Source organism: Solanum stenotomum, chromosome 5, assembly GCF_019186545.1.
Source record: "Solanum stenotomum isolate F172 chromosome 5, ASM1918654v1, whole genome shotgun sequence".
NCBI classification, from domain to species: Eukaryota; Viridiplantae; Streptophyta; class Magnoliopsida; order Solanales; family Solanaceae; genus Solanum; species Solanum stenotomum.
In genome coordinates, this window is record NC_064286.1 from 57,935,288 (window position 1) to 57,955,328 (window position 20,041).

General features: G+C 30.6%; 3 protein-coding genes across 3 annotated transcripts; all 3 read right to left on the reverse strand.

Annotated features, from left to right (window-relative positions):
- Positions 1-11: 11 nt before the first annotated feature.
- On the reverse strand, positions 12-1,004 carry LOC125864749 (uncharacterized; the record flags this gene model as incomplete). The annotated part of the gene is made up of 1 exon (XM_049544816.1): positions 12-1,004. A coding segment is annotated over exon 1 (993 nt), but the record flags the coding sequence as incomplete, so codon positions are not given.
- Positions 1,005-14,362: 13,358 nt separating this feature from the next.
- LOC125864767 (dirigent protein 22-like) lies at positions 14,363-14,970 on the reverse strand. Its single transcript, XM_049544837.1, has one exon. It carries the CDS (start codon positions 14,968-14,970, stop codon positions 14,404-14,406), a length of 567 nt encoding a protein of 188 aa, XP_049400794.1. The 3' UTR covers positions 14,363-14,403.
- Positions 14,971-16,981: 2,011 nt separating this feature from the next.
- LOC125864761 (dirigent protein 22-like) lies at positions 16,982-17,751 on the reverse strand. The gene has a single exon (XM_049544830.1). The coding sequence runs from the start codon at positions 17,727-17,729 to the stop codon at positions 17,145-17,147; it is 585 nt and encodes a 194-aa protein (XP_049400787.1). The 5' UTR covers positions 17,730-17,751; the 3' UTR covers positions 16,982-17,144.
- Between the last annotated feature and the right edge of the window lie 2,290 nt (positions 17,752-20,041).

Here is a 20,041-nt window from a genome sequence, read left to right on the forward strand (position 1 = left end):
AATTTATTGAAATCATCAACATAGCTACCATCTAATTTCTCTAGCACAAGTCTTTTGACCCTCTTCATTTTTGAATAACTAATATTAAGCCTAAAGTTATCATCTACAATCTTTCTCATTTCATTCACTTTGCACTTAGGATCATTTTGGACCCTCTTCTTGAAGTAGTGTGCTAGAGCTTGTTGAGTAGCTCTTCTATTCTTGAATGCTTCTGGACATGTATGTTTTGTTTGCAAGGTCTTAATTTCAAATCCTTGCCCTTTCTTAACTTCAAAAATCAGACACACAAAAGGACAACCAACAATACACTTATATCTAACTCTAACAGAGTCACTCTTATCAACCCTAAGGGCAACCTTCCTAGCAATTGAGTAGTAGCTTACAACCCTTTTAGCTTCTTCAAGGTTCTTAAAGCTCATACCTTTTTCCAACTCTTTAAAGTTCTCAAGTTGATCATTAACTTCTCTTTTCTTTTCCAACCTAAAGGATTCCAATTCTTCACTATTGTAGTCACTGGGATAAGGTTCATTTTCATCATTTTCTTCCTCACTTGATTCACCTTCAGTTGCAGCATCTAATGTGACTAGGTAAGGTTCATTTTCATCATTTTCTTTCTCACTTGTTTCACCTTCAGTAGCAGCATCTATCGTGACTAGGTAAGGTTCATTATTGTGGCTGATGTCAATAGTTGGAACAACATCATCCCCCTCATCTACAGCAAACAGTTCAAGTACACCAGACCTAACAGACAGTGCTGTTTGTATTGTTCTTATGCCAGAATTCCCCTCAATCAAATAATACTTCCCAGAAGGTCCTTTGAGTAGAAGCTGTTGGACCTTACTAAAATCTAACTTTTCATGAAACTCTTCACATATGTCTATATATGACAATAAATCTGGATCATACTCCTTCCAAACATGAGTCAATTTTTTAATGTAAATAACAGTAGGTGTCAATACCCACCTACCCCCATAATAGAATAATAGGTCCACCTTGTCAACCATTCTTCAAGAAAAAGACATTATAGACAAAAAAGAAAGAGAAAAGGGCTATTAGACAACAACAAAATATTTAAAAAAACAGAGGAATCTACCAAGAGTAAAGGAATAGGGACCACATTCGTCAAAGTAAAATTTTACATACACAAAAACATAGAATACAATACCTAGAATCCAAAAAATAGACCATTCAATAAAATATTTCATACCTAACAACTGTAAAGGCAAATCAAACTAACAGATACACAAATCGAAAAGAATTATAACATAAAGAGAGGGACAACGAATAAAGACAGAAAAGAAACTTGAGACAACAATATAAAAATCCTACTCGAAATCAATATTGTAACACAGTACACTAACATAAATAGACAACACAAAACAAACTATTGTATCACCATAATAATTGTCAAAAAAGCATAGAAAACATGGAACATTTACATTAATAGAGATCGATTCTCAAAACAAGTAAAATCAATAAAAACCTAAACCCTAACTGAAATTTCGAAGTGCACAAAAGTTCTTACTTGAGTTGAAGTCGAGATTGTGAACGAAAATGCCCTTGCAATCTGAGATCTTCACTGATGAGTGTAGTTATCAGGATGATGTTCTAAACCCTCTGTAGATCGTGAAAAAATTGGAAGAAAATGAAGTGTTTATTTGGGTTTTAGGATTCTCTTAATTAGATGGGGTTTTTTTGTATTGGGTAAGTAGGGGCGGGTTTGATAGCATTTGGGGCGGGTTAAGTTAAAATGGGTGGGTAATGGATGGATTTAAAATTATATTAAATAATTAAATTATAACCAATGGTTGAGTGCCACGTAATTAAAAGTATTATTTAATTATTTTAAATTGTAATCTGTTAATGAAGGGGGTAAATTTGAACCCAAAGGTGGATGGGAAGGGTATTTGGGGGCCAATAGGTGGATGGGGGGTAATTGTGTACCATTTCCAATACTTCGAGGGTATTTTAGGCCCTTTTCCGTTTTATATATAGATAGATAAGACTACTATATATTGTTAGGGTTTTGCCCTGATTTTCTTACCATAATTTAAGATTTATTTTTTCTTAAAGAAAAAACAAAACATTACCATAAATGTTTTTACTTTTCTTGAAAGGAAAATATAATATTATTTTATATTTGATTTATTCTCTCCTTTTAGGACTTCTTTTCTAGTAGGAAAGGTTTTAGGACTCTATAAATATAAGTTTGTTTCTTCTAACAAAAAAAAACAATAGAATCCACAATGTAGTTGTTTAGTGAGTTTTGTTTATGGGGAGATTTAATCTCTCAACAATTTTAATATTTTTTCTTTTTATTAGTTTTTATATAATAATATTAGTTTTTAGTATAAGTTTTTGTCATCTAATTTATCAATCATATTATTTGCAATTGTAAGCTTCCGCATAATGCCTTAATCTCGCTTCATAACCCAACAAGTGATATCAGAGCACATGGTCCAACGATCCCATGGTCCGATGATCCTTTGGTTCAACGAGGTTGAAGAAAGGTTCAAGTGGTTTCAAATCAATTTGCAACAAATTTGATGATAATGAAGATTTTTGTCGAGCTACATGTGGAGAAGAAGTTTCAACCATATTTTCAACATTCCTGTTGCTGCAATTTTTTTTTTAAAAAAAATATATATTTTTAACCCATTTTTAACCCATATGTTTTAAACTTTATTTTTAACCATGGCAAGCAACAGTGATGAAGATTTTGTGAAGAACAAGATTATCATGCAATGAAGAAGACAGATCAAGCTGTGTCAAGAAAATCCAGCCAAAAGGGGAGATTTGTTAAGGTTTTGCCCTGATTTTCTTACCATAATTTAAGATTTATTTTTCCTTAAAGAAAAAACAAAACATTACCATAAATGTTTTTACTTTTCTTGAAAGGAAAATATAATATTATTTTATATTTGGTTTATTCTCTCCTTTTAGGACTTCTTTTCTAGTAGGAAAGGTTTTAGGACTCTATAAATATAGGTTTGTTTCTTCTAACAAAAAAAACAATAGAATCCACAATGTAGTTGTTTAGTGAGTTTTGTTTACGGAGAGATTTAATCTCTCAACAATTTTAATATTTTTTCTTTATATTAGTTTTTATATAATAATATTAGTTTTTAGTATAAGTTTTTGTCATCTAATTTATCAATCATATTATTTGCAATTGTAAGCTTCCGCATAATGCCCTAATCTCGCTTCATAACCCAACATATATAACATCTAATATAAAGAAAATGGTTTTTTTAAAAAAATATTTTGACAAGATTTCTCAAAAATCAATTTGGGTTAGATATCAACTCAATTTTTAATGGGTTGAGTTGAAATGGGTTGAACTAACAAATGAACGGGTCAGTAACCAACCCAAACCTATATGGATTGGGTCGGGTTTGATTTTGCCACCCCTACATGTCATGCCTCCGAGGCGCTCTCTGTCAAACAGCAATGCTGCTGCTCTTTGTGTGAAGCTCTGGGCCTTTACTGTTGCCCACACAAGTCTACACTCTCTTTACATTTTGTGTTGCTATATATTTCTTGCTTTTTTTTTTTGAGTAATAGCAATGTGATTTTCCAATATCTAAGCATTGTTCAATTGAGCTTATATGTACATACAGAAAAAGGTTTAGTTCTGTAAGAAGTGATTTAACTAGTAGTACTACCTCCATGGTTTGGAGATGACATTGACAATTGTGTTATTCTAATAGGGGGTGTTGTTTCAATTACTCTTACAATTTATTTGCAACTCGATTGTTTTGATCTTAAGCTTTTTCTTCCTTGCTTTCTATGGATTCTCTGTCCCTTCCACTGAAAACATAGGCGTATCTAGAATTTTGACATGATAGGTGAATTTTTACGAAAAGGTGGATTTAAGATATAAATTTGATCGGTTTGACATTTTAGGTTCTTATCACTAAAAATCATTAAATTTGTAAAATTATAGGTCCAAAATTAATTCTTATCTATTGAATAGTGTATATATATATATATATATATGTATATTGCGCCGGAGGTGTTGAGATCGATTGAACACATTGATTGTATGTTATATCATCCAGTATTTCTAGTTTTAATATGCACATTTGGTTTAATTATATAAAATAACTACAATGCTAAAAAAATTAGGAATTTCCAATATGACAAGCTTGAAAATTTTGAGAGATTAAAGCTCTATAGATAAAGTGCTACCAATTACCACTAAGAGAGGTGTTACCTAATTTTAGAAAGAAAACATACAACAAGATAGATGTAAGATTCAAATATTTAACCTCACTCGGAGAGGTGCATCCAATTATCATTGCATTATTTAATACGTCTAGTGTGGGTTCACACATCTATATTTAAATAATTTTAAAAAAACACAAGACTACTACATATGATTTCAAGAGGAGAGCATGAGTTCACGTGAATCCGGTGACCCCCTCCTGCATACGCCTCTGGTTGAAAAAGAAAAAAATTAGACTTTCAATAGAGATTTCCGCATCAGGATTGCCTCCATGGTTAGTAAGATTTGGATATTTGAATGAGTCATCTTTTGAATTGTATATCCTGAATTTTGATTGAACCAAAAACAACATTTCACCTGTGTCATGAAAAGGAGTGGATGCAAGTCATATTGGCCATTTGGATACTTGATAGTTAACAACTTTATCCAACATTCATTAATTTCATATAGTGGCGTAGCCAGAAATTTCACGAAAGGTTTCCAAGAATCGCATAGGTAAAAATAATAATTTAATGATGGGTGCACAAAAATTTTGAAAGCAAACAACGTAACATTAACAACTAATTTTTTTAAATTAAAAAATATACTAAATTTTTAAAAATCAAACCACATAATATTTAGCTTGAATTTTCATGTTTATTTAATAGGAAGTGAACGAAAAAGAAAAAAAGAGAAAGAGAAAATTCAGTTTATAATGAAATCACTTTTATACTTCAAGATTTCACCAACCTTTGGTGAATTAACAACAAGATATGCAAAATAAAGAGTAAAATCAAACGAGTTTTTCTAAAAAGAAATTCTATATAGAGCCTTTTTCACCTTTAGTAGCTTTATAGAAAAAAAAAAGAATTTGCTTATTAAATTTAAATTAAATAATTACTTTTAGATTTTATTTAAAATTTTAGTGAAAAGAAAAAGTGATTAAAATTTAATGTTTACTATGTTTTTTTTTTGGTTATATTTTTAAGTTGTAGGTCGCTAATTTGAGATTATTCTAATAGATAATCTGAGTTTTGAATTGTTGAAAAAATAACATATTTATTAAATATGATTAGGTCTCTAACTAAGATTTTTAATAGATAATATTAATTTTAAATTATTAAAAACATAACTGATTTATTAACTATAGTTAGAAATTAATTAGGAGCTTTTTGAAAATGTAAAAACAAAATGCAGCAATTGGGATTCGAACCCGTGCGTGAGCGCATTAATAAACCTTCATGTTGGGCAAAGATATCGCTGGGATAAGAAACTTTCATGTGCTTAAGGATGTCCAAAGTGTCTTATTTAACCATTTAAAATATAATTTTACTTATATATATGATGTAATTTTCTGATAAAGGGTGTCCAAATGTACCTCCGCCCCTGATTTCATACTCTTTCATAACCCAAACACCTAAATGAGTTTCGCTGTAATTAATTACTTCCCAACATTCCGATAGACAATTCATTCTATCCTTACTTCATAAGAAGACTTCTCCATCTTATATCATTTCTCAATAGCTAAATCAAAAGAAATGATGTTCCTGTGTCACGACACCTGTGTCACAACCCAGATTGTCGTGATTAACACCCATACTAACCCTTCGGTGGGAGAACCATTACTATAACCCAAACCAAGCAACTAAACCAAAACTAAAGTATTTAAGGATATGGCATAGGAACAATAGCTTAAAACTGAAGTTCCCATAAACTTCAACAAAAGATCTAACAATTAAACTAAACAATGCGAAAGAAATAACATAGAACTTGAAAGTCAATGTACCATAACATCTAACAATGAACCAAGTCTAAACAAGAAGGGTCATAACCCAAACTAACGAACAAATAACTAACTAGAAAGTCTAAGTTCGAAATGTGAACATAGACGAAAGGAGAGCTCATGGCAGCCTGGAAGAACTGGCTCACCCTTGAATTCGAACTATCACTGATCTTCTAAGCAAGGTTTGTCAGTAGCCACTTGAAGATGCCCTGTACTCAACAAAGAATGAGCAAGTGCAGTATCAGTACACAACCACAATGTACTGGTAGGATCACGCGGCTATCCCACTAAGTGTAACATACATTAAGTCAATACGACAATATAATCACATGCACATATCGAACATATACAATATTATCAATATTTACGAACAACGAACAACTTCATATTTTTCAAAATACACAATTATGACAAGTCATTGGTCCTCTCATGGAACCAAACCCAAAACAGTTAGCATATCGAAACGTGGTACCCGATCCAATGATTATGCCGGAACGTGGCAATCGATCCCATAATTATGTCGGAAGGCAACCGATCCATTCAACACACCACAATTACAATCACAAGTATATCCTTAAGATCATACGTTTAAGTCATGATTTCATGGCAATCATCATTCATCTATCTCATTTACAACAAATGAGATGAATAATGCAACATTCATATACATATATGTATCATAATGAAGCAAGAACAAACATACATCACACAATTATAGTAACACAACTATCACCTACCTCGAAACAAGCTTGAAACCCTAAGAAACTTGATCCTTCCCTTTCCGGATTCGTTCCGCTTGTTCTTGGTCTACAAACAATCATAATAACACATGAATCAATAAACAATCGCTAATTACCCGGATTACTAACAATTCTAACAACACTATATCATATCATGATCTCAAGTATCCAACTAAGGCTTTTCCCACCATAGAATCTAGATCAAAACCCTTCCCCAGCGATAATTACCCATTCTATTACGTTCTACGGATCGAAAAATAGATTTGGGGAGTGAAAAGCTTACCTTTAGCCTCAAGAATAGTGAAAAACTAACAAGAGTCGCCTGAGGTTCGTTCCTTAGCTCTAAAAATTGAAAAGTGTAGAATAATATCGTTTTGGGGTTTATTTTCGACCTTAAGTCACATCGAACCCACCACGACGATCCTCACCCCGTTACAACGGCCCCGCCCTAGCTATAGAAATCCCTCCCCAGCGGCTTGCACGGAACCACTGAGATATTTTAATAATTCCAAGACCCCCACCTTTAACCAACGACTCTCAGAAAATATCGTTCATGCTAAGACCGATTCCGGGAGTTCTACTCACGCGAATTCAATTACGTAAAGTCATACGGGTTCCTTAACAACTTGTCCAATTACCCATGTAATCAAAATCATAAATAATTCATCCGATTGTTACCAGATTTTCCTACACCTTAAAGACTCCGATTTCGTCTAAATCTGGACTAGGTTGAGAAATTTCAAATTACTACGAATAAATTTTCCGATCCAAAATTTTTCCCCATTGGCTTTTTTATAACGACGAAACCTAGTCATTACATCCTGCTCATATGCCAATGAAGCATCCCATCCACGAACAAGCCTGGAACATAACTTAATGTATCCCCATTATCAAGTTTTTCGATAAATAATATCTTCCTACAATAATCGAAACTAGTTCAAAATTCACTTTTTAGACTATATACCTTGACCTCAATGTCATCTGAATCGTCATTAATATAATTATAACAAAAATACCTTTTTACTTTATAATTATCATCATGCTCATATATGTCAAAAAATATATAAAATTTTCAAATTTCATCCATGTCGTATAAATTGAGACATATTGAGCCCCTGTTGGCACAAACTCCTATATCTAGTTTTATAATAATCATACAATATATGGTAATGAGCAATTTGATGTCGACTTTGATAGTTTAAAAAATGAAGCCTTATAGAGTTCTCAAGAATTGATTAATTTCATCTACAGAGTGGGTTAAATAATTTTTCACTTCAAAATAAACTTAAATTTTTCTGAATATCAATGTACAGTAAAACCTCTCTAAATTAATATAGTCGGGACCATGAAATATTATTAATTTGTAAAGATATTTTTTAATCAATAAATTAATAATTATTAATTTATAGAGTGTTTGAGATTCAGCCTTGTGATGCTTATATATATTATCACAACCGATATTGTCGTAGAATATTAGAAGGCTATGAAGTGAGACATGAAGTCGATCCACGGAAAATTAATCTTTTGGATGCTATCGATTTTACAATTTCAGATTGGACGACAAGTGTTCAACAAGAGACAACAACAAATTGTTGTCGACACTACAAAATTTGTTCGGAGGATGAAATCTCAAAGAATTTGAATGAACCCACTTGTGAAAACGTCATTCATGAACTTGAGGTCATGATTAATGATCTCAGCTACCGCAATAAAAGGGACGGCAATAACCTATTGGATTATCCAGGTGAAAATGATACATATTCAGAGGTCCAAAGCTTAGAAGAAATTGTGGATACGATTAAAAATAATGTTGTTGATTAAGTTGTAGATGATACAATATATTTGGAACCAGTTACGCGTAAGAAAACATGTACTGTATCTAGGGCTGGCAAGGGGAATGGGTCGGCCCGTGACCGGCTCGAGACTCGTCTGGCCGGACCCCATCCCGTATGATTTCGAGGGTTGGAGGGACTTCGGGATAGCGGACCGATTAGGAGCCGGTTCACCCTTTGGTCCCGATTGACCCGGCTTGGCTGAACCGGCCGGTTTCGCGGGATCCCATATTTTTTTTATTTTTTGAATTATATCCCTTGGGGCAACGACTAGTGGTCCCTCCCAACGGATTTATTCACCTTTTTCACTTCCCCAACACCTCCTATCACCCCCCTACTTTTAATACTTTTATTTAAACCTTCAAGTTATCATAAATACACTTTAACCCATTTTTAATATTATAAATACCCCTCTGTCCCTTATTATTTCTTTCAAAATCATCTATTTTCTATATCCTTTCAATCTTAAGTCTTAATTTTTTATTCCATTTAAGTTTCATATTATATCATAATTCATATATTTCAATTCTAAATTTTCATATTATATCATAATTCATATATTTCAATTCTAAATTTTCATATTATATCATAATATATATAATTCTCATATTTGCTATCAAGTATTGGAGTTCCAAATTACAAGTTACAACAAACTACAAGCTTCAAGAATCGGTTATAACGTCTACTATTAACGCAGACGTTTGGTACATTAGTTTCATAATATTTATATTTTATTTTTCGTCATTAATTTTTGTGTTATTATTATTTTTATATTACACTTTACATATAATTAAATATGAGTTCTAGCAAAAAAGATACCGATAAAGGAAAAGAGAAAGAACCAAGTGACATTAGTAAATTATTTAATTTTAATAAAAAAAATAGTAAGGAAAAAAATAAGAGTAAATGTGGTGGTACTTCTTCTAAATCAATGTCTAGAATTAGATTTAATACAAATGATTCTATTTTATGTTGATGAAACTTCTTATGATATTGATTCAAATGTTCAACTCGATCATGAAATTTTAGAACGACGTTATGGTAATATTAATCCTAATCTTGATGAAAATTAAGGTGAAGAAGTAGAAGTTGATTCGGGAGAAGATGAATTAGAAGATATACCTATTAGTCCAGTGACAGAAGTTCCAAATGAAACTACAAATTCAACGGAGCAAAATTGTGGACTCCCACCCCATATACCTCCTACAAGGGAGAAGGTGAAGTATCAACACCCTTGTTGTGCCGTAATTTTCCTATCTTTAGAAAAATCACTTTTTGAAATGTTCTAAGTATAAAGCAATTTGAGAAAAATACTTAGAAAAGAGTTGCCACTTAATTTTTTTAAAGAAATCAAGAAAACTTATAATTTTCAAAGATGTAAATAGAAAAACTCATTTGAAAATACCAAAAAGGGTTCGGGGTTCAATTTACACTTCGAGAAGGGTTTAAGCATTCGAAGTGCCCGCTAACATGCGGTTGACCTGTGACTTGAATAAAATAATTTTTTGACTAATTCTTTGAGAAAATGATTTAAAATAAAAAATAATAACTTATAATATATTTGATTAACTTTGAGAAAATAGTTAAATATATGACGCATTTTTATTTATTTTTATTTTTATTTTTATTATATTTATTTTTTTAGAGAAAGGAACCCAAAAATGAAACATTTGAATTAAATTGCATGTGAATAGAATTTTAACAAAACTAGATTAATTAGGATTTGCTTGACTCATTTTTTAAAAAAATAATGATTTAAACTCAATTGGTAAATTTAAGCATGAAAACCATTTTTAATTAATTGAAGAATAAGAGTTTTGACTAACTTTTTGAGAAAGTGACAAAATAAAAGAAAGTCATTTTTTTAAAAGTTTATTGAAGAAAAATAGTTAATTAAAACAATTTTAGAATGAGTAAAAATGTGTGAAGAAGCGTTAAGTAACACATTTTTTAAGAACAAACGATTTAACTTAATTGAGGATGTAAAATTTGACCAATATTTAATTAATAAAATAAATTGTCTCAACACAAAAAAAGTATTTAAAGCAAACCAACACAAAAAAAATAACTCATCTTTTGGGAAATCTAATTAAGTTAATTAAAAATTCTAAAGTTAGAGTTAAACAACAAACAATAAGTAATCACAATTAAATAATTAAAGAGTAAAGGAGAGATTGAATTTGGCCCTCCTTTTTGGGCAAATTTCGCTGCAATTTTTGGGGCTTTTACTCAATCCCGTTTTTGTATATACCTGATGTACATCAGTGTATATCAGCATGTATATCGGCCCTTTTGATGTATTTATTACTCCGAACACTAGTATTTTACTTCATCTCTGTATTTTTGCATTTTTGACCTTGTAATTCGCTGTATAACGAGTGTATAATGCCGTATACAATATGTGTACAGGCTGTATCTCAGCCTTTTTTTCAGCTTTCTGAGACTTGTTTTCAATTTTCAGCCCTTGTGTTTTCGTACTACTGAGCTTCTTAAACTTAACGAAATAAAATAATTAATTTACTTGTAAACAAATTTACTCAAAAAATATAAACATAACTTAAACTAATCAAACAAATACTTAATTAAAGCAAAAAAAATAATCTTTTTGAGATGATTTTTGAATATTCTTAAAATATATTAATCATATACATAATTATAAAACACATATATTATTTAAAAATTATAAAAATGACACTAACTATTTAAAATAACTTGCAAACAATATCTATTTATTTTTTTGAAATTTTATAAAACTAACTATTTTAAATCATTTGAAATTGAAGAAGCTAGATGATTAATTTATATTGTGGAGGGTCAAATTTGGGTGTCACAACCCTAAAACTTCTGTTGTGTGACAATTTATGACTTTTGATAAGGAAAACTCTATTGCTATTTGTAATAAGTGTAAGCAACATTTTAAACATAAACAAGGTGGAGGTCAAGGTGGGACGGGGGGCTTAAACATTTTGTTATCTTGTGTGCCGATTCAATATAAAGAAGCTAAAGAATTAGCCGATAGAAAAAAAGGAATTCCAGTTAATGATGTTGATATTAATGTTAATGAATTGGTAGGGGCTTCTAACATGGTTCAAGGAACATTAGATCCTTCTAACCCCAGTGGTCCACTAACACAACGAAAATATAATAAGGAAAGAGATCACGAAAATTTAGCTAAAATGGTTTCTGTTTGTGGTTTGCCTTATAGTTTTCCTTCACATCCCGGTTTTATTGAATATATTCAACAAACTTATTATCCTTCTTTTAAAGGTTTTTCAAGAAATACTGTTAAAGCTAATGTTTTTTTGTAATCAAGGTAAATATTGTCAATATCTTCGTTGTTTGTTTAGCATATTAGATTGTAAAGTGTCTATAACTTCGGACATGGGTCATAGTGTCAATGAACATGATTAGTTAACTATTACAACACATTGGATTGATCATAACTGGAATTTGCAAAAAAAAATCTTAAGTTATAAAGAATGTGTAGAGAAAAAACTGGTGCATATTTAGCTTTAAATATTTTGAGTGTTTTGGATTATTACATGCTTATAGATAAAGTAATGTCTGTCGCATTAGATAATGCATCTAATAATACAAACGCTGCTAGTATGTTAAAAACTAGATTATGTCCAATTGATGTTAATGCTTTTTATGTTAGATGTGTTGCACATGTATTAAACTCAGTTGTACAAGATGGTATTTCATTATTTGATTGTGGTTGTATGAAAATTGAATATGCTGTTGCCTGGATTTTTTATGCTCATAGAGCTGCTAGAATTAGAGAATTTAATGAGCGTTGTGTACTATGTGATTTTCCACCAAGAAAAATTTCAGGACATATTAAAACAAGGTGAAATTCTTTTTACGAAATGCTTTCAGTTGCTTACGAATATAAAGTACCCACACAAATGGTGTTTAATGCTCATAATGCTAACCCATTAGATAGAATTTGTGAAGAAAATTGGGAAGAAACTAATGAACTATTAGAATTTTTAAGACTTTTTATGATGCTACAACCATGTTTTTTGGAATTTATTAACCTACTATTTCATCAGTATTAATAAATATTTGTGCTATTACAATTCAATTTTCTAAATACAAAAAAATTGAAAAATTTAGAGTTGCAATTGAAGGTATGATTGAAAAATTTTAAAAATATTTTTTTCTTTATTTAACTGCTACTTTACTTAACCCNTCATATGACAACGTGTGCATCACACCTTCTTGAACCTGTTCCAAGTAATCAAATATAAGATATAGTGATTAAAAATAATATTAGTTTGAATATATATATAATAAAACATGTCAAGTTAAAAAAAATTAAAGTAATTTTTCTTTTTCAAAAGTTAAAATATTTCTTTGTAGAAACAACTTCTCAATCAAGATTTAATTTGACAAGAAAGTGGATGTCATCCCATTTAATTTGGTTAGTTAGCTAGGTGGTCAATTTTACTTCGTTGCAAGAAATAAAACAAACACCAAAATAATAAGAAAGAGAGAGTATTTGTTATTGACGCATCTTTTGAAGATATTTTTATATCCTTCAATACCATTACAGTTATCGAAAGAATCGATCGGTATAATATTGACGTGCTAAATTAAGGTTTTACAAATCCGTAAAGTTTAGGTGGCAAATCAACTAAACTATTGCAATTTTTTTTATCTTTTATGTTTATCGACTTTTTGTGTTCATTTATCAGTACATAGCTTGTTGGGTTTAGCAAGGTGTGAATGGGAAATAAAAAGAAAAAATGGAAAGTGGAAGAACCAATGAAAGTGGGGAAATCAATTTTGGAGGGAAAATGAAAAGTCATCATTGCAAAAGTGCAAATGAAAGGTCATTTTTACCATATCGGTAAAAGAAAGGAAATTGTTGTCATTATATTAGGAAACACTTTCTTTAGTTCTTAAAGGGTTAAGAAGAAGGTGTCCCTCGCGCCGTCGTCGTCGCTCGCTCGGCCTCGGCTTCGGCAAATGATTTGATTGATAATATTTTTGGACAAAATTTAATTAATCAATCTTGTTAAATCATTTCCTTTCTCTTATAAATTAATTCAGAATGTTAATTAAATAACATAATTAATTTGGCGCAACTGAATTTATTTGAAATTCACGTGTAACGGTAATCCTTCCAAAAAGTCGTTACTTTTCCCAAACGGTAATCCTTCCGAAAAGTCGTTACTTTTCCCAAAGGACACAATGTTCTGAAAAAAAGGGGTCTGAACAGATTTTCTGAACAGACGCGTTCCTTGCTGCAAATGGCTATAAATAAGAGGTCTTTTTCGTTTTTTCAAACACTGAAATTTTTCCTCTCTGCATACATTTTCTTACATAAATAAAATTGTTGATCGACTGAGTCTGTGTGTGCTCTTGTTGTTGTTCTTGCGTTCGCTGAAGTTATTGAAGTTTGAGGTACCGCTACTTCTTTAACAGGTTAATCCGTTTTATCTTGGGAGGAATTAATCTGCAACCTCGGGTACAGTGAGGGGATTAATTTCTTAAGGGAACACAGTGATTTCTGTGGACTCGGATTAAAAATCATTCTGTCAATTTCATCTTTTTTCTGTTCCTATATTTTTTGACTAACCTGAATACATGAGATAACATAGCTTAATTTAGAAATTTAATTTATTTTATATAATCTCAATTCATTGACTATAAAACTATTTACATTATTCAAAACATTAAACATGTCCAAGAAAGTTAGCAATATGTACGTACAATCCTAAACATCTTTAAATGTCTTATTTCATTGTTCAAAACTCATACATCTTAATCCTTAACAGAAAGTAGAGAAATATTACAAATGAACACCAACAAGCACAGCTTTAAATAATTAAATTAATGTGAGTAATGCAGGACCATAACATTATACTCAACAATAGCATCCCCACTAGTCATATTGATCCAATAGGTTTTGGCGGTGGCGATTCCCTGAGCCAATCGAAAAACTCCAGAACCACCAACGATAGGCATCTCACGATACTTGTGAAATATTGGGTTCCGACCAAGTACACTCAGCGTGCTACCATTATACTTGCCAGTAGTAAACACAAAGTTGAGGTTCATGAGAAGGCCAGACTCATTTTGATCAGCTGAACCATAAATCCCTTGGGCTCGACCCACTATAGTCGAGTTGGGTTCTGGTCCAACCGTCAGTGGGTCGTCGACCATTGCAACAAACCCAAAGGTAGTCATGTTTGCCTGGGCTATTTGGACCGCAGTTGGATTTTTCCCACTAACTATGTCATGAAAATAGAAATGAAATTTAGTTACCTTTTGCTTTGCATGAGGAAGTTTCTTGAACCATTTTTCAACAGCTTTGGGTCCTAATTCAACACCTTGAGCCATTGGCATGGCCATAACAACTATGAAGAAAAACAATACAACTAACCTTGTTTTTCCCATTTCTTAATTTTTCCAAGTCTTAACTATTTGAGAAAGAGTCCAATTAGTTGTAGATACAAAGATATGAATGAGTATACATTATTTATATGTGGTGTGTGAGTGGGAAGTTGGTTGTTAAAAAAATAAAAGTATTTTGTTCCTTTTCATTCAGACTAGTAGAATATATAAGTTGTTAGGGGCATTGGTGGCAATTTCAGTCCATATTAATAAAATGAATCTATTTAATTCATATTTAATTACTTGAATCACTCATATTTTAGTTGGGTAAATATGAGATTCAAGCTATTTATATGTGGTGTGTGAGTGGGGAGTTGGTTGTTAAGAAATTAAAAATATTTAGTTCCTTTACATTCAGACTAGTAGAATATATAAGTTCGTTAGGGCGCATGTGATTGGTACGAAAAGAAAATATTTTCTTCCAAAATAAGTGAATTTCAGAGATGTTATATGTAAGCTAGCTAGTAAACAATAGAGTCTGCACTTCCTAACAAAGGCTATTTCATACTCAAGGAGACTCGAATACGAAACTTTTGATTAGATAAAGTACTTATCACTCCACCACAATCCTCGTACGTGAAAAGACATATATCCTATACAGCTCAGGTATATATGTATTGTCTGTAAACTCTAAATAATTAATATGCATTACACTAATCTGCAAGTTCCAGCAACAATCCATCAAACTACAACGAACACATGTACTAAATCCTCCATTTCACACTACATCAAATTCAATTTCAAACTATTTTAAAGTTGAATGAAAAAGATGTAGAAGTCGTGATAAGTTATAAAATTCTATTTCAGACTACAATATTTGCATATATTGACAAAAAAATTAATAATTCACACAAATCACCATAAAATATAAAATTCCTAGCCTGCGAGGTTTCAATTATTTGGCTAGATAGCTCAACGATATTCTACGCCATGACCTATAGAGTCCGCCCTATCCATTGACAAATCATCCTTTAGCCTATCTAATCATCTCTCCTCAATATATTTAATATTATCTATCTTTCTCACACCTTCTCACTAGAGACTTTGTGTATCTCCTCTTCGTATATCCGAACTATCTCAACCTCGTTATTCTCATCTTGTCCACCACAAAAACAACTCGTATCAAATATAGTCATTCTTTATATTATCTTAATGCAGATCATAAAAATAATCTGATACATTAATATTTCTCTATCACAAATATATATAGGCATTTAAACATTCTAGGTTCTAAATTCTAAAATAGCAATATAAGTGGTAATAGCTAAATTATAAATTTAATATTTGTAGTGCAAATATAAAATTTAAACTAAAGCAACTAAATTCTATCGAATCATAACCTTTTGCTGGGAAAAGCTACGATAGTTTCATAGTGGTCACCCAAACATTATTTCTTCGTTAAAAAATTATATTGTGTATAGATCAAATCTTACTTTATCTTAGTATATTACAGAAGCTTATTGCGTGACTATACAAAACTTATATTAAAAATTTATAGTATGTAGACTTGTTGTCTTTCAATGTGAGACTCATTATAATACTTGGCCATAAAGAAAGTGTGTATACTAAAATATGAACATTAAAACAATAGTTGAGGTCACAATTATGAGTTATGAGAGGACTTTTGCAAAAGTAGAATCACCTTTTCGAGTTCGATTTTTTACTTTTAAAACATTTGACAATTAGGTGTGGAAAAATTATCGTTGAAGGTTCTAAGAAGTTATATTTGATGAATAATACTACTATTTCACAAAATAATAATTCTTCAGTTTCAATTTATGTGATATCATTTGACTTGACATTAAGTTTAAGAAAAAAAAGAAATCGTTCGACTTGATATCATGTTTTTTTTTAAAGACTTGTGAAATTTGTAATCTGAAATAAACTTTAGACATTTGTGTGATTGTAGATCATTTTATTAATGATAAAAGGTGAATTTTAAAGTTAAGTTATTTTCAATTATAAAAAAAATGACTTAACTTTGACAAAAAAAAGTAGAAATTGTTGTCACAACTATATTTGTTTCTCGCATGATCATGAAACTTTTTTAACTCAACATTGCTATCAAATTACACGAACATTAGAATGGGAAAACGAAAAAAGAACGTACATATGAGGAAAAAAAAAGAAATCAAAATAAAATTAGCAATTCGGCCGTCCCAACATATAATCTTAACTCAATAATGCAAAACTACAATATTATACTCAACAATAGCATCACCATTCTTACTTAAAGTATGTGTTTTCGCGGTTGCAACACCACGAGCTAGCCTGAAAACACCAGAACCACCAACAATTGGCATCTCTCGATATTCATTCAAAACAGGGTTACGTCCAAGTAGACTAAGTGTACTACCATTATATTTCCCATGAGTAAACACAAAATTCAAACTCATCAACAAACTAAATTCCTCAAGAGAAGATACACCAACAATTCCTTGAGCTCGACCAATAGTCGTTGAATTAAGTTCTGGTCCCGTTGTCAATCGATCGTCTAATATCGCTAGCGTGCCAAACGCCGTAGGCGAATGAGACGTAGAATTTGCCTGGGCAATTGGTATTGCTGTTGGATTTTTACCAGCAGTTATATCGTGAAAATAGAAATGAAGTTTGGTTACTTTTGGTTTTGCATGTGAAAGTTTTTGGAACCAATTTTCAACTGCTTTAGGACCTTGAGCAATATTGCAATGAGCTAATGGAATTGATGATAATATGACAATAGCAATAGAGCAATACAATAAAATTGAGTTTAGCTTTGCCATGTTTTGGTTTTGTGTTTTTGATTTCTCCAAAATTTATGTATTGTAAGTAAATATTTATAGAAAGAGGGAAGGATGACTTTAGAAGAAAAGAATAATGTGATGATTTAGGTGGGAGTCGTTGGACGCTAATGTTGATTATTTTATTCGCAACCATACTTTCCTTGAAACCCACTTCAACATCCTAATAAACAAATGTTTTTTTCAAAAAAATATATTTTATATTTTGGGTTAAGAAAATATTTTTTCTTTGGTAAGCAAACAATAAATTTTGGAAAAACATCTATTACTGAATGATTTATGATAAAGTTAGGAAAATTAAATTATATTTTGGCAAGGAAAATTAAATTATATTTTGGCAACATTTTGAAGTAAAAAGAATTGATAATCATGTCCAAGTGTTTGAGTACATTAATTAGTAAAAGAAAAATGATATACCCCCACCTAAAAATCTGTGCAAAGTCGAATATTGTGCGAAGGATGTTTAATATATGCACATAAAAATATTCCCTCCGTTCAATAATAGTTATTCGTTATATTAAAAATAGTTATGTTGTTCAATAATACTTGTCCAATTTAGAAAATTAATACTCCCTCCATTCCATATTAATTTAATTTTTGAGGCATTTTCTATTTTTCAAATTAACTTAATTGTTCAGTTTTCAAGACTACTTTTAGAATGTTCTTCCAATTTTACCCTTCATTAGTTAGTATTGGAATTAGTAATTAATTAATATTTAGTTATTTTAATCATAAATTTGACAATAATTAATAAGGGTAAAAATGGAAAACTATGTTCAATTTATGTCTTAATCTACTTTTCTTAAAGGGTGTGAAACACCTCAAAAATTAAATTAATATGGAATGGAGGGAGTACATAATTTACCTTTTGTGTCTATTTTACTCTTGCTATTAAATACTCCCTATTTATCATCTAACACATTTCTCAAAATATTAAATTTAATAAAGTCAAAGGATAATATCGTAATACTTACCCCTACTATATATTATTTCTTAAGGAGTGTGTTAAGTCAATAGTGGACAACTATTATTGGATGGTGAATAATGTACAATCAATTTGCGAAAAAAAAGTCTATCGTACTAAACACGCATTATAAAGTCTTTGGTAAGAGACTTCATGAGTTCCACACAGATCACTGGTCAGTGGTCACCAATCGTGGTGTTTACGTTTGTTTCTAGACCCCCTTGACTAATTTATTATTACAAAATTAACTTTTTATCATAAAAATTTCAACTTCAATGTTGAATTTCAATTTGATGACGACTTAGATAATTTAATAAATGATAAATGGAGTCTTATAGAATTTTCTAGAATTGATTAATTTCTTGTAAAGAGTGGATTAAATAATTTCTCACTTCAAAATAAACTTGATTTTAAAAAAAATATCAATGTATTGAAATTATTTTACCATCTACTAACTAGCTAGTACAAAATTGAGATTACTATATTATAAGAATTTATAAATAGTTATTTTAACCGTCAACATATGTTTCTTAAAAAGATATTATCTACATCTTAGTTATCAATAGCAAGGATTAATGTTAATAACTTGATTGTGCTTACGGATCAAGATTTAACTTATTTAATCTGGATAATTCGACCCGAATTCAGATAAACCAAATATATTTTTTAATATTAATGGAGAAAGCTTTATAAGGTAAGTACGTCTATATATGTATAATTATTTTGTTCTCTTTTAACATACGATTAGTGATCTTTCTTGTGACATAAAGCAAGTGGACGGTTGATCATATTTAGGGCTTGTTTGGATAGGCTTATAAAGAGTAATTTATAAGTCAAAAGTTAAAAGTTATAAGTAGATAATATCGTACTTTTGACTTATTTTAAAAAAAAATTAGCCTAAAAATGGATATTAAAAACACTTTATAACCCTTTCAAACACCTTCAAAACTATTACTTCCTCCGTTCATTTTTAATTGTCATGGTTTCCTTTTTTAGAGTAAAATTATAAGAATTTTGACTAACATTTTACAATGTAATTTTTTTGTCATATTGATATGCAAAAATTGCAATTTATAGTATTTTTCGTATAGTTTTTTAATATATCTAAATTTTTTTGGGATAAGGTAGAAGTACCCTCCTAGACTTGTGATCAAAATCTCATAGACACCTCTAAACTTTACTAGGGTCCTATTACCCTCCTAAACTAATTTAAAAAGGAATAAATACACCACAAACGCTGCTATGACATAAATAGTGTGCACACTCTCTTGAAGGCAAGTGATAAGTGCACAAATTAGACACATGTCATTTTTTTATTGATAACTTTATA

Excerpts from the sequence above, each read along its gene's own strand:
- LOC125864767 (XM_049544837.1), bottom strand. The coding sequence starts at position 14,970 with ATGGGAAAAACAAGGTTAGTTGTATTGTTTTTCTTCATAGTTGTTATG.
- LOC125864761 (XM_049544830.1), bottom strand. The coding sequence starts at position 17,729 with ATGGCAAAGCTAAACTCAATTTTATTGTATTGCTCTATTGCTATTGTC.